This window comes from Saccostrea echinata, unplaced genomic scaffold (assembly GCF_033153115.1).
Source record: "Saccostrea echinata isolate AGI-Se365-2 ecotype Australia unplaced genomic scaffold, CSIRO_AGI_Sech_v1 ptg000016l, whole genome shotgun sequence".
In the NCBI taxonomy this organism is placed as follows: Eukaryota; Metazoa; Mollusca; class Bivalvia; order Ostreida; family Ostreidae; genus Saccostrea; species Saccostrea echinata.
Window position 1 is genome coordinate 24,889,343 of NW_026889765.1, and position 20,326 is coordinate 24,909,668.

The window sequence follows — 20,326 nt, forward strand, 5'->3', positions numbered from 1 at the left end:
AAGCATAGAAAAAAATCAAAATAAATACAACCATACCGGTTTTATTTTCAAGAGGAGCTATACACAACATTGGCGTGATAGACCTCCACCACATAGACCTCTCAGATATCTGCCACTGCAGTAGTTCGATTTATTTTGGCAGGTACCACGTGCCCTCCAGCATTGTACATCTGCTCCTGTTAACAATTAAAAAAAATTATAAAGAAATGATGTACATAAGTTAAAAGTTTTATCATTGTCTTCTTATTTCTAGTGTAGTACTTCTATGAATGATCAAGCAAGTAATCTCCAATTCAAAAATTGAAGTACTATTTGAAACACTAAAACCATTTTACGATTGCTATTATTTATTTGCAGTATTACGTGATCAAACCTTTTAAAGGTTGATATTTTTCGAATTCATACAGTGTAAAGAGATTTAATTATTTTTCCATCATCGTGGTTTTTAATGATAAATTCAATGCAGTTTTATATGAAAACAGCTATTCCATAGCGACAAATTGATATCTTAAGTACATTTTGTTAAAATGATGTATTTTGGGTTTTATTTAGAGAAAGTTTTTTTTTTTGGTATTTGTCTCCGTGTTCAAAAATTATTGTAATATTTGCTTACCACGAACACAACATTGTCTATTTGTGGCTCCAGCACAGTATCCTGGTTTATATTGAAAACAAGGTTCATATGTATATTGACATCTACCATTCATGGACCAGCATCGAGAGTCACCCCCTTAAGTGAAAAAAATATTTAAATTGATTGTTTGCCATTAAAGATTTTTTTTGTAACAAGAAAAATTCAACATAAAAATTCATGAAGTCAACTGTATTCAAGTACATTCATTGTTAAGGTTTTGCCTTCTTAAATGATTAACAATATTTAATATATTTCTCAGTATTTCTTTTTATTTTATAGATAGATAAATAGGTTAGAAATATTATGAAGATTAACATATTTATGTTTGAAATAGGCATACATGCCTTTACGGAGTACCAAAAATCAATACTTCTCATATAATCAAGTAACTTATAATCAAGTAACTTCTAAACATATAATGAAACAAGTTAAAGATGCGTATCGTTTGCATCTAACTTAACTGAATTTTTGCTTTCTTTGGAAGAATGGAAACTGATTAATGCTCAGTTTTGATAATATTAAATGAAAATGTTAAAAAGATTAATCGAGACAAGGTATTTATATGACCATTCAAGTGAGTAAAGTTGGTCATTTGATATCGGCTCATACCTTTATCATTTCGAACTCATGAGTCATGACCTCTGGAAATTCCAGAGGTGGGATCAGGTGCTCAGAAGGAGTAAGCATCCTCTATCGACATTGAGCCCTATGTATAGATCAGGTAGACGGAACATTCCGTAGTCAAATTCAGTAATAAAAACAAAGGCCTTACAATTGGTATGAAACAGCTATTGGCTATCATACAGCCATAAAATCTATGAAATGCTGCCTTCAAACAAGGTTGTTGAAATCCCTGTAACATCAACTTAACTGTCAGTAGCCTACCTCGGTTTAAAAAGTGATCGTACTCGGAGCATGCTCGTGAGTATCAAATAAGCTGGGAGATGTATAAGAGCCATTCTCTGTAATGACTTGAACTTTTACATGTATATAGGAGCTGTGGCATGCATAGTCTCAGAATTTCTCCAAACTCTCTATGATAAAAGTCTTTGATACCGTAAACTCAAATCAGGCAAAAATTGGTTGCTACGTGTCATGGTTACCATAGCAACATGTCCTAACGTTTGAAAAATGGCATTTTTCAATATGTTCAGAGTCCCCCAGTTAACGTTTGCAGCAAAGCAAACAAGTGGCAATGACTGTTTCTGAAAGTTGAAGGCCTGATGTCTTAAATGCACGATAAACATGTTTGGTAAATCAACTATTACATACGTTACTATGGAAACAAAGTATTCAAAAGTAATAATTTTGTTCATTTAATTTTATAAAGTCATATACTTAAGAATAAAAACAATTATAGGTTGAAATGCAAGCAAATAATAGACAAGAGGTCCTTGTATCATATACCAAGGACGAAATATGATATTTCTTATAGGTTGGCAACGGTTGCTATGGTTTATTTACCTCGAAAGGATTTTAAATTTACTCTCTTAGTGTTTCAATCTTATCCTATCTTTTTAAAAAGCATATTACTATATAACTGATGATCAATTTTTAAAGGCATTGGTGTTACCCTAATTTTCACATTTCAAAAAATTCAAACTCAATTCTTTAAATAGAGCGTTGCTATGGAAATTAGCCGGAAAAATATGCATAAAAATCTGAAAAATATTCTGTTTCCTTGGATACGCACCCTTGTAAGTAGATTCCCAAAAACTTTTATGATTGATACATATGAACAACTAACCTGACTTTGAATTTTGACTACCACCCAATCTCTAACTGGATGCAAAAAGCTGGCACATAGGGTTTAATATTGATATAAAATTAACAAAATTGAACACTTTCCCTTCTTGGTAACCATAGCAACAGTGTTATATTTTTCAACAAACTTTATCAATATATGATATTCAACTTTAGTTCTACCAGTTAAGTAGTATTCAAGGTGAGTCAAATAATATGTTTCTTGATTAAAAGGTAAGTAAATTCCTAAAGGAGCAAAAAATATCACTTTAAACGACTGATACGTTGTTTCCATGGTTACAATGCAAAGTAACATTTAATCCCAATTTTTCTTATGTTGTCGGTGTTGCAAGGTTCCAAGGATGCATATGTGTTAGTCATGAATTTTATTGTTTTTCCTGAAGATAGTAGCATTAACCCAATCATTGCAACAAATTTGCATGGTTACGCTGTGTTACCATGGCAACCATGAAAGTTATTTTTAGAATAATATTGCCAATACCTAATTACATAAGGTCAAATATTTTTTATTGTTTTTCTTAGGTTGTTGATTGACTTTGATCATGTAACATCTATCATTGGTGAATATTGAGCGTTTTTCAGCATTTTTCAGCATCTAAAATGTATTACAAATGTACCCATGGTTACCACTTACTAAGATATAAATTCTAAATAGTTTCTTTATAGCATAAGTGGCAACAAGGTGTCATGTTTTTGGGAGAATGGTTTGTTTGTTTTTCTTAGTCTTTATTAAGGTGTAATAAAGATTCAAAGAAGCTGAAAATCTCAATTTTTTCAACTTTTCTGGCTGTTACCATGGCAACCAAGACACATAGCAGCGAAATTTTATTTAATATATGTTTCTGGTGTCAAGTTGTAATAATGGGCAAAGTTTCATCAAAATCGGTGACCATGCGTGGCAAAGAAGTTTAAGTGGTTACAGAGAATCGCTAATAAGCACCATATGCAGGTGATGTTGGGATATTGCTACATAACTGATGATAGAAAAGTTGAAGTCATCTCGTTTTTCATATAATTTAGTAGTTAGTTTGACTTTATCGTCTATAGTCAGTGAAACATCCAAATATGAAACAGATGTGGTAGACTCTGTAGTGTCTTTTCTTTCAAGTTCACTTGGATAAATCGAATCGACATATGAATGAAAGTAACTATTGTTATTTGATAATACGTCGTCGATATAACTTAATGTCGAGTGGAAGTTCACACCAAGTGTTTTTTTTTTTTTTCTTCTCAAAAAGAACTTATTGAATAATTTCTGCTTCAAAGGAATATATAGATAGGTCGACCTATAAAGGAGCACAATAAGTGCCCATCGAAATTTCAACAGTGTGTTGGAAAACGTGGTCAGTTTTTGAAGAAAATTCTTACCCATGAAGTTCATTTTAAATTAATTTCCAAGGACACAATTTTAAGAACAGTGGAGTTTCTCTTTATCAAAAGCACAAAATAAATCAAGATATTTTGCTATGTGACTATCTTACATTTCATGCAATTAATCATACATTATTGAAGCTTCCAATTCTAATACATTGCGTGATATATACCGTACATTATGTCTGAATAAAAATTGTTTTACATTAAATTGATCGCTCTAAATAACTTCAAGAAAAATAGCAAAGGAAGCGCAACACATTTTTGTTTATAATAAATTTAAAAAAAATTAAAGAATTATATGTTCAAACCATAGGCCAGGTTTCCCTCAGACTGAATATCCAACCTGAATCCTCGCTCAGTTGTGCGTCTGTGTTGCTGTTATTTTTGTAATTTAGTTCGCAAAATATTGCAGATTTTCTGTAGTTAAATGATAAACAACCCGGGCGAATTAAACATTCCTCCGCACAATCCAACGGACTGATCTGTGTAATGGTGGTCAGTAGTCCTCCAATAAGTCGCTTACCCCACTGCAATTATCATATCCGCTTTTAAGGGATCCAAATGTTAAACCAAAATAAATAACTATAATAGCGTTGCGGCAGAATCTGAACATTGCAGCTAGGTTAAGGACGCCCATGAAATATTCGCCTTAGTATATTCAGAGAAAATGAATACAATTTTAATTTTTTTCTTAACAGCATTAGTTTTGATGAATGTGAACTATGGTGTTTGCACTTGTATATATCGGGTCTCGGCTGAGTTCAGCCAAAGCGACATCGCTTACATCAGCTGTTTGTCACGTAACAGGTTTAAAATTAGAAAATACGTGTACCACTACAAAGATCGTAAAAGTTCAACGATATACGGGTATCTTTCCGCTATAAAATTTATTCTGTTTTGTTTGAGACAAATTTCTTAACATGAAAAGTGCTGGGAGCAACTTTCTCATGCTCGGGAATTGTGTAAAATTTAGCCGTCTTTCTATAAACTCCAGACAAAGATGTAATACGCACTGGAATAATGTTAAATTACGGAACATATAAGCAATGTACAACTAGCTCCCAGCACTTTTCAGAATAGTAGGAATAATAGTTACACGTATTTAAAAATTCAGAATTTATAGTGAAGCGGATATTGTTGAACTTTTGATATTTTCGAGGGGCTGGACCCCTCATTCTAGCACGTTACATGTACTGTACAAATGTGCTCCCTACGGCTATATTTAAAGTCTACACATTATCAATTAGTTTGGCAATAAAATGTGGATTAATATATTTTAGAATATGTCTTTATTTTGATCCACATAATCTTGTTTCGTATTTATTTTTATTTTTTCAAACTATGATAAAAGCTTGATCCACGCCTAAGTACAGAGAAACTGCGTGTCAAACTAAGAAATGACGTCATATCAGTAAGTACAGCGAGATCAAGCTGGCTTTCATTCTACATACTCACAGTGCTATTTTGGCAAGATAAGTTGCACATCCATTTATCTTTATAATTTTTATGAGAAACAGAAGTATTTTAGTGTGTTTCGAAAAGAACATATAATATTTATTCATCAAGATTCAGATGAATTGTTTTAACGTGACGTCATAATAGCTTTCCCGAACCTCTGCATAGGCTGACGTAGATATGGGAGTCCTTAACCTAGCTGCGATAATACCAAATAAAATTTCAGAAAATACTGAAATATGCAGCTATAATTTTTAATCTAAAGTGTATATAGGGCTGTGTAAATGACGATAACAACAACTGTGTTAGATCATGATAAAAAAAAAGTGCCAAAATTTGATAATATGACTAAATTTAACGAAACACCTGTCAATAAGTTAATATTTAATGGAGGTAATGACTGTTCTGTCGGTTAACAAATAAACAGAAATAGGGATGACAGATATTTTTGAATTTTTAATGTGCAATATCATTTTTCTTGGAAAAAATGGCATTAAAACCTAATATACAAAAGACGAAAAGTATCTGTATGCATGATTAAAGGTACTAGCCTCATACTTTGGATAAGACATATCCCTTATTTCTGTTTACTCAAACATTCCATAGGTTTAGATCACTAAAACTTTCGAACGTGCACTTATGCAAGCTTTTCAGGATTTTTCATAAGATGAATTTAGCTATATTCTTTAGTTAAAATTTAGAAATTTCAGTTTCAAGGGATTCTCAGTAATGCGCGATGAATGATAGACGGTATCCGAAACACCCTTGACTTTCACTTCCTATCCCGGGTGCTCGGCGAAGGAGCAGTCACTACCTATGCTTACGTCATAGGTTTGACGCAACAAGCCGAACAAGAATCGAACCCGGGCCTCCCGATCACGAAGCGAGTGCCCTACCACTAGGCTATTTGAAATTCTTTTCAAAGTGCGTTAAATTGGGACAAATGCAACGCATTTTGATTTTTTTTTCAAAGTGCGTGAGACATCTCTATATGAGTGAAAATTCTCGAAAGGGACATAAAACAACATACAATCAATCAAAGTGCGTTTAGAGTGTACATCAACATTTTTTACCATGGAGACACTTAACGCATTTTGAAAGAATATGTATAACATGAAAATTCTGGACTTAGACTTTAGTAAAAGACAGCCTTATATTTTGTTATATATCTTTCGAAAATCTTATGAAATGATCTACCCTCATCGAAAACGAAGAGAAGATGGGTAGAAGGTCAATCAGCCCAACTCTTAATCTTTCCTACCCAAATATATGTTTTTGCATTGATTTACTTTCTCTCAATAAACTTGAGTTAACGTAAAATAGATGAAAATATTGAGATCAGCTTTCCTAAAAAAAATAATAATAATAATAATGCACCCTATTATATTAAAGAAGAGAGGCTCAGGAGCCATATCGCTAATCTAAGCAACGATAGCCAACTGACTGTACTTTGGCGAAGATATCTTTACAAAATCAAATACAGTACAAATTAAAAAAAATTGTATAAAATGCAAAAATATTCTTTTGAATATTTTTTAATACTAATCAAATAAATGTAAAAAAAAAAAAAAAAAAAAAAAAAAAAAAAAAGAGAGAGAAAGGGGAGGGGGGGGGGGCTATCATGTGCGGGAATACACAATCCTTTCATACTTCTAAATATCAAATCAATCGAAAAATCATGATACTATCTTTTCCCTAAAAAAAATCGATGCTTTAAGTCACTTACCGACCCCTATCTACGGTAGCTGAACTTATTGCAGACTGAAAAAAATTGAAAAAAAAAACAAAAAACGAACAAACAAACGAAATTTTAATAAAGTATTGGATTAGCTTTAAAAAATCTGTTAAAACAATTTCAATTTGCTACAACTACATGTAATTAAAAAAAATGTTTTAACATTTTAACTTTGACTTCGATAGCATTGTAATACGAAAAAGAATGTTTGATACACAAAATTAATGTATTTTTAACAATTTTAACGTCAGGATAAATTTGATATGATGACAAAATTGTTAATCTAAGATTTTTAGGGGTGCCAAGTGACGTCATTACATATTTCACGGGTCACCCGCATAGCGCAGTGGTAAGAGCGTTTCTCTAGAGTCGCAGCGTAAACAGTTGATCCTTACTTAACGGGTTCGAATCCCACTGCGGAACGGGGAAACCGGTCCTTTGGATGAGACCGTATAAACCGAGGTCCCATGTCGCAGTAGGTGCTGGCACAAAAAAGATCCTTCACTGCTCAAATGCCATAAGTGCTGAGTACAGGTGTAAATTTGCAGCCCTCCGGCGGCAAGTGATGGCGTCTCAATATAAGAAGAAATTCTCGAAGAGACGTTAAACAACTCATTGCATATTTCTCGGAGTATTTCTCTCTATGATTAATCAAAAATTAGAAAGGTGAAGATAATGAAAAGTGATCCATCTCAAAAAATCTAAAATAATACAATTTTGTGAAGAGGGCCTAAAGCACAGAGCCCTGGAAATTTCATAGGTTTGATCAGGTGCCTAGGAGGAGTAAGCATCCCCTGATGACGGGTCATACCCACCCTATGTATTGATCAGGTTGAAGGAACATTTGTAGTCAAATTCAGTATAAAAACAAAGTCCTAACAATCGGTATGAAAAAAGTTAGCCGAAATACGACCAAATGATAGGTTATATTTGCTAACAAGGTCATTTTAACGACCATAAAATTTACGAAATGCTGACTTTAAACGAGGTTGTTAAAATTACTGTAACATCAACTTATCTGTCATTAGCCTGCCTAGATTTAAAAATGATCGTACTTGGGACATGCTCTTGAATATCAAATAAGTCGGGAGATGTAAACACCATACACAGGTTATAGCAGGATATAACTACATAAATAAGGAAAGTTGATGATGGAAAAGTTGAAAACATCTCATTTGTCATACAATTTAGTTGATAGTTGGACCTTATTGTCTATAGTCAATACAACATCCAAATATTAACCAGATGTGGTAGAGTCCGTGGTGTATTTTATTTCAAGTTCACTGGAATATATCGAATCGAAATATGAATGATGTACCTATTGCTAATTTATAATACATCGTCAATAAATCTAAAGGTTGAGTTGAAGGCCACAGCAAGTGTTTTCCTCTTCTCATGTAGAAATTTTTGAAGAAATTCTGCTTCACAGGAATATAAAAACAGATCGGCTAATAAAGAAGCACAATTATTGCCCATCGGTTTTCCAGCAGTTTGTTGGAAGACCTGGTCTCTAAACGCTACATAAATGTTGTCAATGAGGAACTCCAGCATCCTTTTAATATCAACTTCAGAGTACGTGTGTGTAGAATCCGATTGATTTTAACAAGGTAAATTTGTTGATGACTTGATGACCAATCACAAGATAGTAAAATTACTGACTTTAATTTTGTGATTTTCACCACTTCTAGAATATTCTTTAGCACAGTACGTCTGAAGTTTCTCCTTAGCAGCAGTTGAAAAATAGTTGTTTAAATACAATTTTGTACTGCATGATTTTTAAAAATCATAGAAAAATTATATTGTTATATTTTACCAAACGAGAACTAAATGAAGAGTATCAGCAACTTTTTTTTTTTTACATTAGACACAAGTATCAAAATTTAATCACTGTCATTTGTGATTAAGTTGTTATTTCAAACCATTTGAATATTGAATCAATATTCTATATCAATCATTCATAGAGTTGGAAGCTGGTAAATGGTGGGTTTTGTGTCATATCAAATAAAAAATAAAATCGAATTCCATTACGCGGAATATGTTTGATACATGTAACATAATAGCATTGATTTTTTTCTCATAAAAAGAAATTACTTTTAAAATTCTGCTACAAATATGACATTCTCAATGGAAGTGTTTAAAGCAGTTCACCTTTTTCTCTCTACTTGTAAAGTAATGGGAGGTTCACTTTATAATAATAAGATATCGACAATAGCACTAAACAAGTTCATTCAGCTTTGTTAAAGCAAAGTTGAGATCATCTGTAACGGAGGTAGCTTTCTGTTTAACTACATGTATATGTATAGATAGAACAGATCACAGCGTCAAGGGTAGCCCGCGTGGCGCAGTGGTTAGAACGTTCGCTCTAGAGTCGCGGAGTAAGGAGTTGATCCTTACGTGGCTGGTTCGAATCCCACTGTGGGACGTGGAGACCGATCCTTCGGATGAGACCGTATAAACTGAGGTCCTGGCACTATAAAGGTCCCTCACTGCTCAGTTGCCCTGAGTGCCCAGTATAAGTCAAAATTTGCAGCTCTCCAGAATGTCTTGCACTTCTCCATTTGACGGAATACGCCATTTTTTAAGGGCCACTATTACGTATGTCATGACTTCAATCTCTACCACGAGTAATTAAGGAACCGTAACCGCCACCAATGGAGTGCCAAGAACCATGGTGATAGCGGCAGCACCTCAACCCAAATGGACTTCGTCGACCAGTACCTGCACATTCACCAATACAAACATAACACAAGTAAATTACTTGTCAAATACAAATCAATGCAAAGAGCATGCAAAGAAACCAAACAAATATCAATTTCCATCGAAATTCAGCTATTCAAGCTATAATGCTTTTAACAATTAAATACCAAAATGCACGAGCTATCGTAATCAACAATTCCTAAAATTATGGACACTTGTCTTCCCCGTTCCGTTGTTTAGATTTATCGTATTGCTTACCTCTTAGACTGTTAAACTTTTTTAGCTTTTTATTGCTGTTACACTTTTAAATAACTCCAGCAATCACACGTTGCTATGCTTGACCAAATTAATTTCGAGCTTTCGATAATTTTAAATATCTTCGTAAATGTTTGTTACAGTCTTACCCGGTATTAAAAATTTGGACTGAATCAGGACTAGTAATTCTAATAAGGAGACATTGTTGAAAACTGAATTTTTGCAAGTTGATTAATTGTTCTAATAATATGGGAATTTAAATTTCCTCTTTTATAGTGTCAGTATGAAGATCAAAACACACAGGAAAGTTGTAGGTGTTACTCTTATCCTAGTGAGATACCTGACCAATATAAAGTTCACATATCTCTGTTAATCTGCCTTTCACCGTTTTTTTATTATAATGCCCTAACTAAATATCGAAATGAAATTGTTTAAATAATGATATACAAATTTGATTCCTGACCTTATCATAGTATTTCAAAAACGGCAAGAACATCTAAAATATGTTCCATAAGCTTGTTTATAAAAAAGTCAAACACTTGTCAGAGCTTCTGAGACACGATATATTGACTTTCAAACACCCAGTGACAATTAGCATGATTAACTTTATTCAAAAATATTCAATTTTTGGTTGCAACGCGTCATTTAATTGGATAAAAATATTTATATCATAAAACCTGTGTTGCCTACGTCACGATGACGTGTCAATCCGCTTGACGTTACTTTTAAAATATGTTCAATTTGAAGGCATTTTTAAAGACTAAATTGTCCTATTTTGTACACCTGATGACGGAAAGTTGAATTATGAGGTACCCTAGTTATACCGGTATAACATGGATTGGAACAGTTTCCTCTTTTTTATAAGCCGCTTCCCGGTTTGTAAATCGAAAACTGCCCCAACCCAGGCTATTAAATTCATTCCTTAATTCACCAATTTTCAATATTTCACATATTTCACAACCGTAAAAATGTACAAATGTGTATTTATACAGGTCTTCTACTTTCTTTAATTTTTTCTCACTTCTGAATAACTGAAGACAGAAGAATAGATGGTTTTCATATTGCCCATCAGCCGTTTACAGCGATATTTAAACATCCATCTTACACATCTTATGCCCATGCTAACAAAATGTAAAAGTGTTCTCTTTCATATATATCTGACCAATATTCTTACATGATTTTAGACATATTTTATAATATATATGAAAATTTGACGACAGTTTTAAGATCGGGCTTACCTAAAATTTGGCCTTGTTAAAATAAGTGATTAATGGTTTTCATTATTATCAAAATAAAACTTGAATAAATATTGCGTCCAAAACTTGTAGCTATATAAGCTGTATATTTTATAAATAACCACTAGAGGTAAGAAATAAAAATTCCATATAGTTGCAATATTTGGAGTAAATGTACTTGCGCATTTTGTCGCCCGCGTGGAGCAGTGATAGAGCGTCTGCTCTAGAGTTGCGAAGCAAGGAGTTGATCCTTACGTCGCGGGTTCGAATCCCACTGTGGGACGTGGAGACCGGTCCTTCGGATGAGACCGTATAAACCGAGGTCCCGTGTCGCAGTAGGTGCTGGCACGATAAAGATCCCTCACTGCTCAATGGCCGTAAGGGCCGAGCATAGCACAAAATTTGCAGCTCTCCACCGGCAAGTGATGGCGTCTCCATATGAGTGAAAAATTCTCGAGAGGGACGTTAAACAACATACAAACAAAACTTGCGCATTTTTATCCAATTCTAATTCCAATTAGCATGCCTTCTTACCAATTTCATCAGTTTTTTTCTCTTGCATAAAATTGAAATCTCAAATCATTTTAATTTTTTTTTCAAAAATAGGGCATAGGTGTAAAGGTAGGCGTGGTAATAAGATGATGTATATATTGTAAACATGCATAAGTAAGTTCTGAAATATAAATGCAACAGTCCTATTCAGCTGATAAGCGTAATCATAAATAACTAAAGCTACATAGAGCAGGGTCTTTATAGAAATTATATACTGTTTTATTCATATTTAAGCATCTACGTAAATTAATAGATAAAAAGCAGAGCAAAAGGTGTTAAAATTTGATGTTCTCTAATGTGTACGATGACAGTTTACATGTATATGTATATACAGTACCAACCAGACCCAAACTGACACCAAAGCAGTCCCAGATAGCAGTCCCCGGGACTGCTTTGGGACTGCTGTGGGACTGCTCTGGGACCACTGTGGGACTGCTCTGGGACCGCTATGGGACTGCCCTGGGACTGCTGTGGGACTGCTCTAGAAAGCAGACCCAGCAGTCCCAGCAGTCCCTGGGACTGCTTTGTTCACTCATGCGTGAAAAAGGTTCTGAGTGACATGATAGCTCCGCCCCTTGTGTATTCTGAATTTGCAGCTCCTTGTTGTTGTTGTGTTTACTTTCTGCAGAGAGGTGTTTAAGAAAAAAGCAAATATAAAAAAAAAAACAAGTATTGATTTCTTACAAAAATTAAATAAATAGAGATAACTATACATGTAATTACTAAATGTCTTCAGAGGGCTGTAAATTTACACAATTGTAGTCTAGAATTAATTTTAAGAAAATAAAAGTAGTTAAAAAGAGAAGTCAGGGGATGATTTTTATACCTTAAATTAAACTTCAATACAGGTGTTTGAAAAAAAATATCTAGGCCTATTTAATAAATTAATGCTGTCAAATTACATATGTACTCAAAGTTTGCATTAGCACTATTTAAAAACAAACAAACAAACAAACAAACTTGTCATTTCAGTAAGATACATGTATTCAGAGGAACGTACTGTACTGGATTTTTTTTCTTAACGAGGTTCGCTGTTGAGCTTTTGAGCAGATTTCTATTTTAACCTATATTTAAAAAAATCTGCGTAATGTTTTAATTCTTACAATAAATCTGGATTCTACAATGCCAAATAAACTATATTCAGTTAAAACTCCATGATTAAATTCCCTAATAAAAGCATTAAGTGAGGAACTATATTTTGTGGCGGAAGGTTTTTTAGAAGAAAATGATCAATATTTCTCTTTCGAAGTATTTAAAGTATGTTAAGTTTGGATTCCTATTTTTACATGCAGTCTGCACACAGAATTATTTTGAGCAGTGAACTGATTTATACTGGTCCTAAATTATATATTTAATAAACTGTCATGAATTCAATCATCATATTTGATAAATAAATCAAATATATTGTGAAAATCAAGAGAAAAAATAGCCCTAATTTAAGCTCAAAATTAGCACTATTTTAGTAATATCTAAAAATTAACATCACAGACCCCCACTTTTAACTTTCTTTTCTGAATATACAAGATACTTTTAATCATTCTTCTTAAATTCAGTAAAATGTCATTACTTTTAAATTAGTTTTTTGCTTGTTAAATTTGTAATGCTAGCAAAATGAAATTTTTTGAGTGCAAAAAGGTCAAATAATTGAACGTGCGGAGTAATTTAAAAAAAATTTTTCGTTGTCAAAAATTTTAATGGGTCTATTCAAGATGAAATAAAACTGTGTTTGTTCCCATAACTTATTTGAATAAAAAATATCGGAGGAAAAATTTAAAAAAATTGATTTATGTGTAAGACGTTTTTACAGTGCAAAAAGGTCAAACTAAATGCTCTGTAGCGCCAAAAAAAGCGCGTTGACGCCAATTTTTTGTTTTGATTTTTAATTAAGCTACGTGTATAAATTCTAAAAATATACTTGATAAAAAATTCTCATTACTTTTGATGTCAGGATCCAACCTCCTTAATTGAAAAAGCTAATACCATGCTTAAAAAAAGAGCACTCCATGCTATTTTTTACCACCCTCAAATAAAACTTGATAATTTATTTAATGACCATGAAATAAAATTATTCCACCATTCTACTGTCACATGAACAATGTGAACAATTATTCCGGGATTTATATATGAATTAGTTTTTAATTTATAAACAAGTCATTAAAAGAGTACATTTATTTAAGAAATAACCATTTGAAAATATCGGGAATTGTGACTTGTTTCTTATTTCTTTTGTTTGTGTTTAACTGGCCGGTTAATACAGTGGGATTGTATAAAATGGTGTCAACACCTGAGGTTTCAATCGCCTTTGGGCATAATTAGCAGAAAGTAAATGCATGTTATTTGGGTATCAGTGTTACACACACGCTGGTCAACATTGACACTAATTTCAATCTATGTCATGCAAAAAATCTTAGTTTTAATAATTGTGTATAAATTTATTTCGGGATTAATTAATTTTGAACATAATCTGAGGGTTCCATTTGCATGATTTACAGATGTACACTCGAACATTTATATAATAAAACACTTAAAACTGAGAATCTAAAGATAATTAAATTGGCAAGTCATTGAAAATAATCGTGACTGAAATATAATACTCGGCAATGTTTAACAAAGAATTTTTCAAAAGCTCCAATACTTAAGAAAAATGCATTCAGAGTATAGTATGGGAATCGGCCTTGCTCTATAATTATCATTATCTATTTAAAGCTAATTCTGGTATAAAATAAACAATTCAAGTTTAATTTTCTATATAAAAAATAAATAAATATGAAAACCAATATCAATCACAAAAAATGAAGAAATTGGTTTATTTTGGTTAAAAATTAATATACCAAATAATTGTGTTTAAATATTCATGTTATTAATAGGTGTGAACGTCTTCTTCATTCAATAATTATAAATTGTTTCTATACGCGTACTGTGATTTTCTTAACAGTTCAGAAATGACTGTTGCGTAAGAATTGTAAATATTTCTTGATACTACTCAGAAAGAATTGCTCATCAATTTCAACTGCCTTTTATATAATTACATTGTTTATTGGTAATCTCATTCTGAGTAAGCTCCGCCCATTAAATTAATTAACCCCGCCCACTGGGACTGCTGGGACTGCTTTCTGGGACTGCTGGGACTGCTTTCTGGGACCGCTGGGACTGCTTTCTGGGACCGCTGGGACTGCTGTGGGACTGCTCTGGGACCGCTCTGGGACTGCTCTGGGACTGCTTTAGCAGTCCCCGGGACTGCTCTGGGACTGCTTTGTGTCAGGCTGGTACTGTATTTACCAATCCGCTTTTTCTTTAAAGCATAGAAAAAAATCAAAATGAATACAACCACACCGGTTTTATTTTCAAGATAAGAGGAGCTATACACAACATTGGCGTGATAGACCTCCACCACATAGACCTCTCAGATATCTGCCACTGCAGAAGTTCGATTTATTTTGGCAGGTACCACGTGCCCTCCAGCATTGTACATCCGCTCCTGTTAACAATTACAAAAAAATTATTAAAGAAGTGATGTACATAAGTTAAAAGTTTCCTCATTGTCTTCTTATTTCTAGTGTAGTACTTCTATGAATGATCAAGCAAGTAATCTCCAATTCAAAAATTGAAGTACTGTTTGAAACACTAAAAAAATTTTACGATTGCTATTATTTATTTCTAGTATTACGTGATCAAACCTTTTAAAGGTTGATGTTTTTCGAATTCATACAGTGTAAAGAGATTTAATTATTTTTCAATCATCTTGGTTTTTAATGATAAATTCAATGCAGTTTTATATGAAAACAGCTTTTCCATAGCGACAAATTGATATCTTAAGAACATTTTATTAAAATGATGTATTTTGGGTTTAATTTAGAGAAAGTTTTTTTGGTATTTTTCTCCGTTTTCAAAAAATATTGTAATATTTGCTTACCACGAACACAACATTGTCTGTTAGTGGCTCCAGCACAGTATCCTGGTTTATATTGGAAACAAGGTTCATATGTATATTGACATCTACCATTCATAGACCAGCATCGAGAGTCACCCCCTTTAGTGACAAAAATATTTAAATCGATTGATTAAAGATTTTTTTTCTAACAAGGAAAATTATGACTATAAAAAAAAATTCAACATAGAAATTCATGAAGTCAACTGTACTCAAGTACATTCATTGTTAAGGTTTTGCCTTCTTAAATAAGTAACAATACTTAATATATTTCTCAGTATTTCTTTTTATTTGATAGATAGATAAATAGGTTAGAAATATTATGAAGATTATCATATTTATGTTTGAAATAGGCATACATGCCTTTACGGAGTACCAAAAATCAATACATCTCATATAATCAAGTAACTACTAAACATATAATGAAACAGGTTAAAGATGCGTATCGTTTGCATCTAACTTGACTGAATTTTTGCTTTCTTTGGAAGAATGGAAACTGATTAATGCTCAGTTTTGATAATATTAAATGAAAATAATAAAATGGTTAATCGAGACAAGGTATTTAAATGACCATTCAAGTGAGTACAGTTGGTCATCTGATATCGACTCATACCTTTATCATTTCGAACTCTTGAGTCGTGACCCCTGGAAATTCCAGAGGTGGGATCAGGTGCACAGGAGGAGTAAGCATCCCCTGTCGACCGTGAGCCCTATGTATAGATCAGGTAGACGGAACATTGCGTAGTCAAATTCAATAATAAAAACAAAGGCCTTACAATTGGTATGAAACAGCTATCAGCTATCATACGGCCATAAAATCTACGAAATGCTGCCTTCAAACGAGGCTGTTGAAATCCCTGTAACATCAACTTAACTGTCAGTAGCCTACCTCGGTTTAAAAAGTGATCGTACTCGGAGCATGCTCGTGAGTATCAAATAAGCTGGGAGATGTATAAGCATCATATGCAGGTGATGGTGGGATATTGCTACATCATTGAGGAAATTTGATGATGGAAAAGTTGAAGTCATCTCGTTTTTCATATAATTTAGTTGTAAGTTTGACTTTATCGTTTATAGTCAGTGAAACATCCAGATATGAAACCGATGTGGTAGACTCTGTACGTAGTGTCTTTTCTTTCAAGTTCACTTGGATAAATCGAATCGACATATGAATGAAAGTAGCTATTGTTATTTGATAATACGTCGTCGATATAACTTAATGTCGAGTGGAAGTGCACAGCAAGTGTTTTTTTTTTCTTCTCAAGAAGAGGTTTTTGAATAAATTCTGCTTCAAAGGAATATATAAATAGGTCGACCTATACAGGAGCACAATAAGTGCCCATCGAAATTTCAACAGTGTGTTGGAAAACGTGGTCACCGAAGACTACATAAATGTAGTCAAAGAGGAACTCCAGCATCCTTTAAAATCAACTTCAGAGCACTTATGTGTAGAATCAGAGTGATTTTAAGAAAGGAATTTTGTTGATGACCAGTCACAAGTTACGAAAATTTTTGACATGAAACGCATGAAATATTTTAAAAGTAAAACTTAATATGGACAATCCTATTATGTAAAAATTTGGACAATAATAATTTGAATTGATAACCCCCTTTTTGTTATGGAATAGGAACACCTGCAAAGGGTAAAAACAATAAGATATTTTTTTAGGTTTATTGCGATTTTGTATAGTTTAAAATTAAACGGCTTAGTGATACTTTAATTTCTATTCCTTCTTTTTGAGACAGGGACGTTTGTCTATGTCACTTGAGCAAATGTCCTGTTCGCACGGAGAGTTAAATTGGAATGTTCTTTGTTTAACATCCCTCTCGAGAATTTTTCACTCATATTGAGTCGCCACCACTTGCCGATGGGGGCTGCAAATTTAGACCTATACACGGCATTCAGGGCCATTTAGCAATGAGGTTTTTTTGTGTGCCAACATCTACTGTAAAACGGGATCTCGGTTTAAACGTCTCATACTAAGGACAGGTCTCCACATCCCAGATTGGGATTCGGGCCAGCGTCGTAAGGATTAGCTCTTTACACCCTGACCAAACTTTCTAGACACTGCCTGATTACTTCGGGCTGCACTGGAATTGTAATTATTTATTAGAAGAGAAGAATCTTTTTCTCATTTGTATTAGAATAATAATAATTTTACCTACATCATTGTTGCCAGTAAACATGTTACAGTAAATATGTCTAGACTTTTTAATATTCAGAAGAAATACCTGCTCAAATACGTAATTTTGCTTCTGTAGGGATTTTTTATAAACTGACTAATATTCAAATTTTCTCCATCATCTGTTTGATATAATATTTATATCTTTAGTGACTAGTTCCGTCTACTATCATCTCTAGCACAATCTTCAATCTTGAAACAAGGGAAGAAATAAGGAAAAATTTGAATTGTATTCGGTAGAAGTGTTCTTGCTTTTGAAAAAAAAGTGAACATTTCATTCATGTTTCACATGTTTATTTTTAGTGTTGTGTTGATGAACGGGGATCCTGTGATATATAAAAAAAATAAAAAGTTTTTTTCTCAAAATTGTGCTTTGATAATCCAAATTTGTGTGTGTGTTTTTTTAATATGGCCTGGATATACATTTGATATACAATTTTGTATTATTTTACGAATTTCTATAAATTTCCTCTCTCCAATGATCTCTACAAGATTTTAAAACATAATTTATGTGCATTGTACCTAAAGGAAAAGGGAATTCTTTTGTGAAATAAGGAAAAAGATCCAGGAACCATAAATTTGTATTTCTTTCAAAAATATATGGTGAAAAAAGCCGATACATTGTCGCTTAAAAGCCTAAATTAAAGAGCACAATGGAATACTTTTCCGGCATAGGACTTTGACAAAACTATCAGTTTTAATTGATCCTAGCATTTAGAGTATTTTTCAAAAACACATTCAAGTCCTTTGTCGATTAATTTTATCTACTGAATTTTCAAACATTTAAAATAAATATATATTTTAGTTCTGATGCACTGAGAGCACTGAGAGCAAAAGCAAATCTCTTTCTCAATGCTTGATTTTTAATACATTTGCATCTAATTATACCATAAAAATACGCCTTGAATGGTATAAATTGGTCACCTTTTATTGTCAAGGAGAATTTGCAACTAAATAGCATTTCAGGATCAAATGAGCTTGTCTGATCTAAACTGTCCGTCCCCAGTCTGTCCGTCTGTCTGTCATGTAAAGTGTGTTGTCTTTATACTTTCATCAATTCTCAATTTCCTCAGAGGCAATTTTAAACACATTTGTTTCAAAGTACTCTTAAGTTTAAAAAATTCAGATTTGATCATATTAGGGGCTATGCATTTTTTTAAAGGTAAATGATTAAGAATTAGTGAAGATTTCGATGTATCTCGTTGTATCATTCAACAAGCAACTGAGTCAAGATATATAAAACATATCAATATAAAAGTATCTTTACAAAGTTATCATTTAGTTTTTTAAATAACCCCTTGAGGTAGGGTATGGTTATAGCTGGAGATTAAGCTGTCAAAAAAGAATATGTATTGAAAAACTTTGAAAATATTCTTCTCATAAAAAGCAGAGCTTTTATTAAAGATATTAAGGAAGCTCTAAACACTGACGAAAAATGTTTATTTGACTTTGGGAAGTTTTAACGATAACAGAATAAGTGTTGTTGCTTATTATGCATTTCTCATTACATTTGAGCAAGTTTCGTTCTGTTTGTTGCAAATATTAAAAAAGACTTTAGCCTGTTGTCATCGAAAAATTTGACCACGGAGCGAGGAACTTTATTTTTTTATGGTAAGATATTAAGCAACATTATTTTTTGGATTGCCGGCGTGGTTTCCTTATCCTCTATTGTTAGATTACTAAAAACAAATAAAGGAACATTACGCCGGAGCCCATTCTGAATGTCATATTTTAACTCATACGTTGGGGCTTTTACTCAACTACATCGTGCCGTTTTTGTTAAACAAGAAAAACACATTCTATTTCAGATGTCAAAAACCATTTTCTAAAAACATTTTAAATATAAAAATATGCTAAATAGGGAATTTTATATTTTTCATAGTACAAGTACATATAATGAAATATAAAGATAACAAACATTATTCAATCTCGAAAGTCCAATGAAACGATACAAATTTGGAGTAGAGCAAACACGGACCTCAAAATTTAGAGGTGGGATCAGGTGCCATGGATGAATGAACATTCTCTGCCGTTACACCCGTCGTGTGCTACTTGTCATGATCGAAAAAAAAACAAAACGAAAAAGTCCGTAGACAGTTCAGTGTATATATAATGGCCTAACAATTAGTATAATAAACGTCAGTCAGCATTTGACTTAGTGATAGGTTATAATTTTTTTCTTCAAATGGAAGCAGAGTATCTTACCTTTTACCGTAAGAAGACCAGGGTTGTTGACCAAAAGAATGACCAAAAGGAGCATTACAACTGACTCGATTTTGAATGCCATATCTGAACCCAAACGCTAAATTAACTTGAGTAAACACCGAGTTGCCGTATTTTCTATTTATACATTCGGCACTATTTGATGAACTTGATTTTGAAATTCTGCCCAAAAAAATTACCCTACAGGATAACAGGATAACTTGCAGCTGTCACGTAAGGAAGAGATAGATGATATTATTTTACAGGTTTTGCTATGATTGATGAAAATGTTGATTTCGCAGATTTGGTTTA

At 32.9% G+C, this 20,326-nt stretch overlaps 1 protein-coding gene across 2 annotated transcripts; it reads right to left on the minus strand.

Moving 5' to 3' along the window:
- Window positions 1-55: 55 nt before the first annotated feature.
- On the minus strand, window positions 56-20,117 carry LOC133189047 (uncharacterized). 2 transcript variants are annotated; one of them, XM_061324489.1, is made up of 3 exons: window positions 20,018-20,117; window positions 614-730; window positions 56-176 (listed from the first exon to the last, which is right to left on the minus strand). In XM_061324489.1, exons 1-3 carry the CDS (start codon window positions 20,097-20,099, stop codon window positions 58-60), a joined length of 318 nt encoding a protein of 105 aa, XP_061180473.1. In that variant the 5' UTR covers window positions 20,100-20,117; the 3' UTR covers window positions 56-57. The 2 variants fall into 2 exon arrangements, with proteins under 2 accessions (XP_061180473.1, XP_061180471.1); XM_061324487.1 differs by lacking the exons at window positions 56-176; window positions 614-730 and adding exons at window positions 15,024-15,179; window positions 15,615-15,731.
- Between the last annotated feature and the right edge of the window lie 209 nt (window positions 20,118-20,326).

Coding starts and splice junctions, on each gene's coding strand:
- LOC133189047 (XM_061324489.1), bottom strand. CDS start 20,099: ATGGCATTCAAAATCGAGTCAGTTGTAATGCTCCTTTTGGTCATTCTT. Junction 731..20,017: donor TGGTCTTCTTACGGTAAAAG/GTAAGATACTCT, acceptor TTTTCACTTAAG/GGGGTGACTCTCGATGCTGG. Junction 177..613: donor TAGACAATGTTGTGTTCGTG/GTAAGCAAATAT, acceptor AATTGTTAACAG/GAGCAGATGTACAATGCTGG.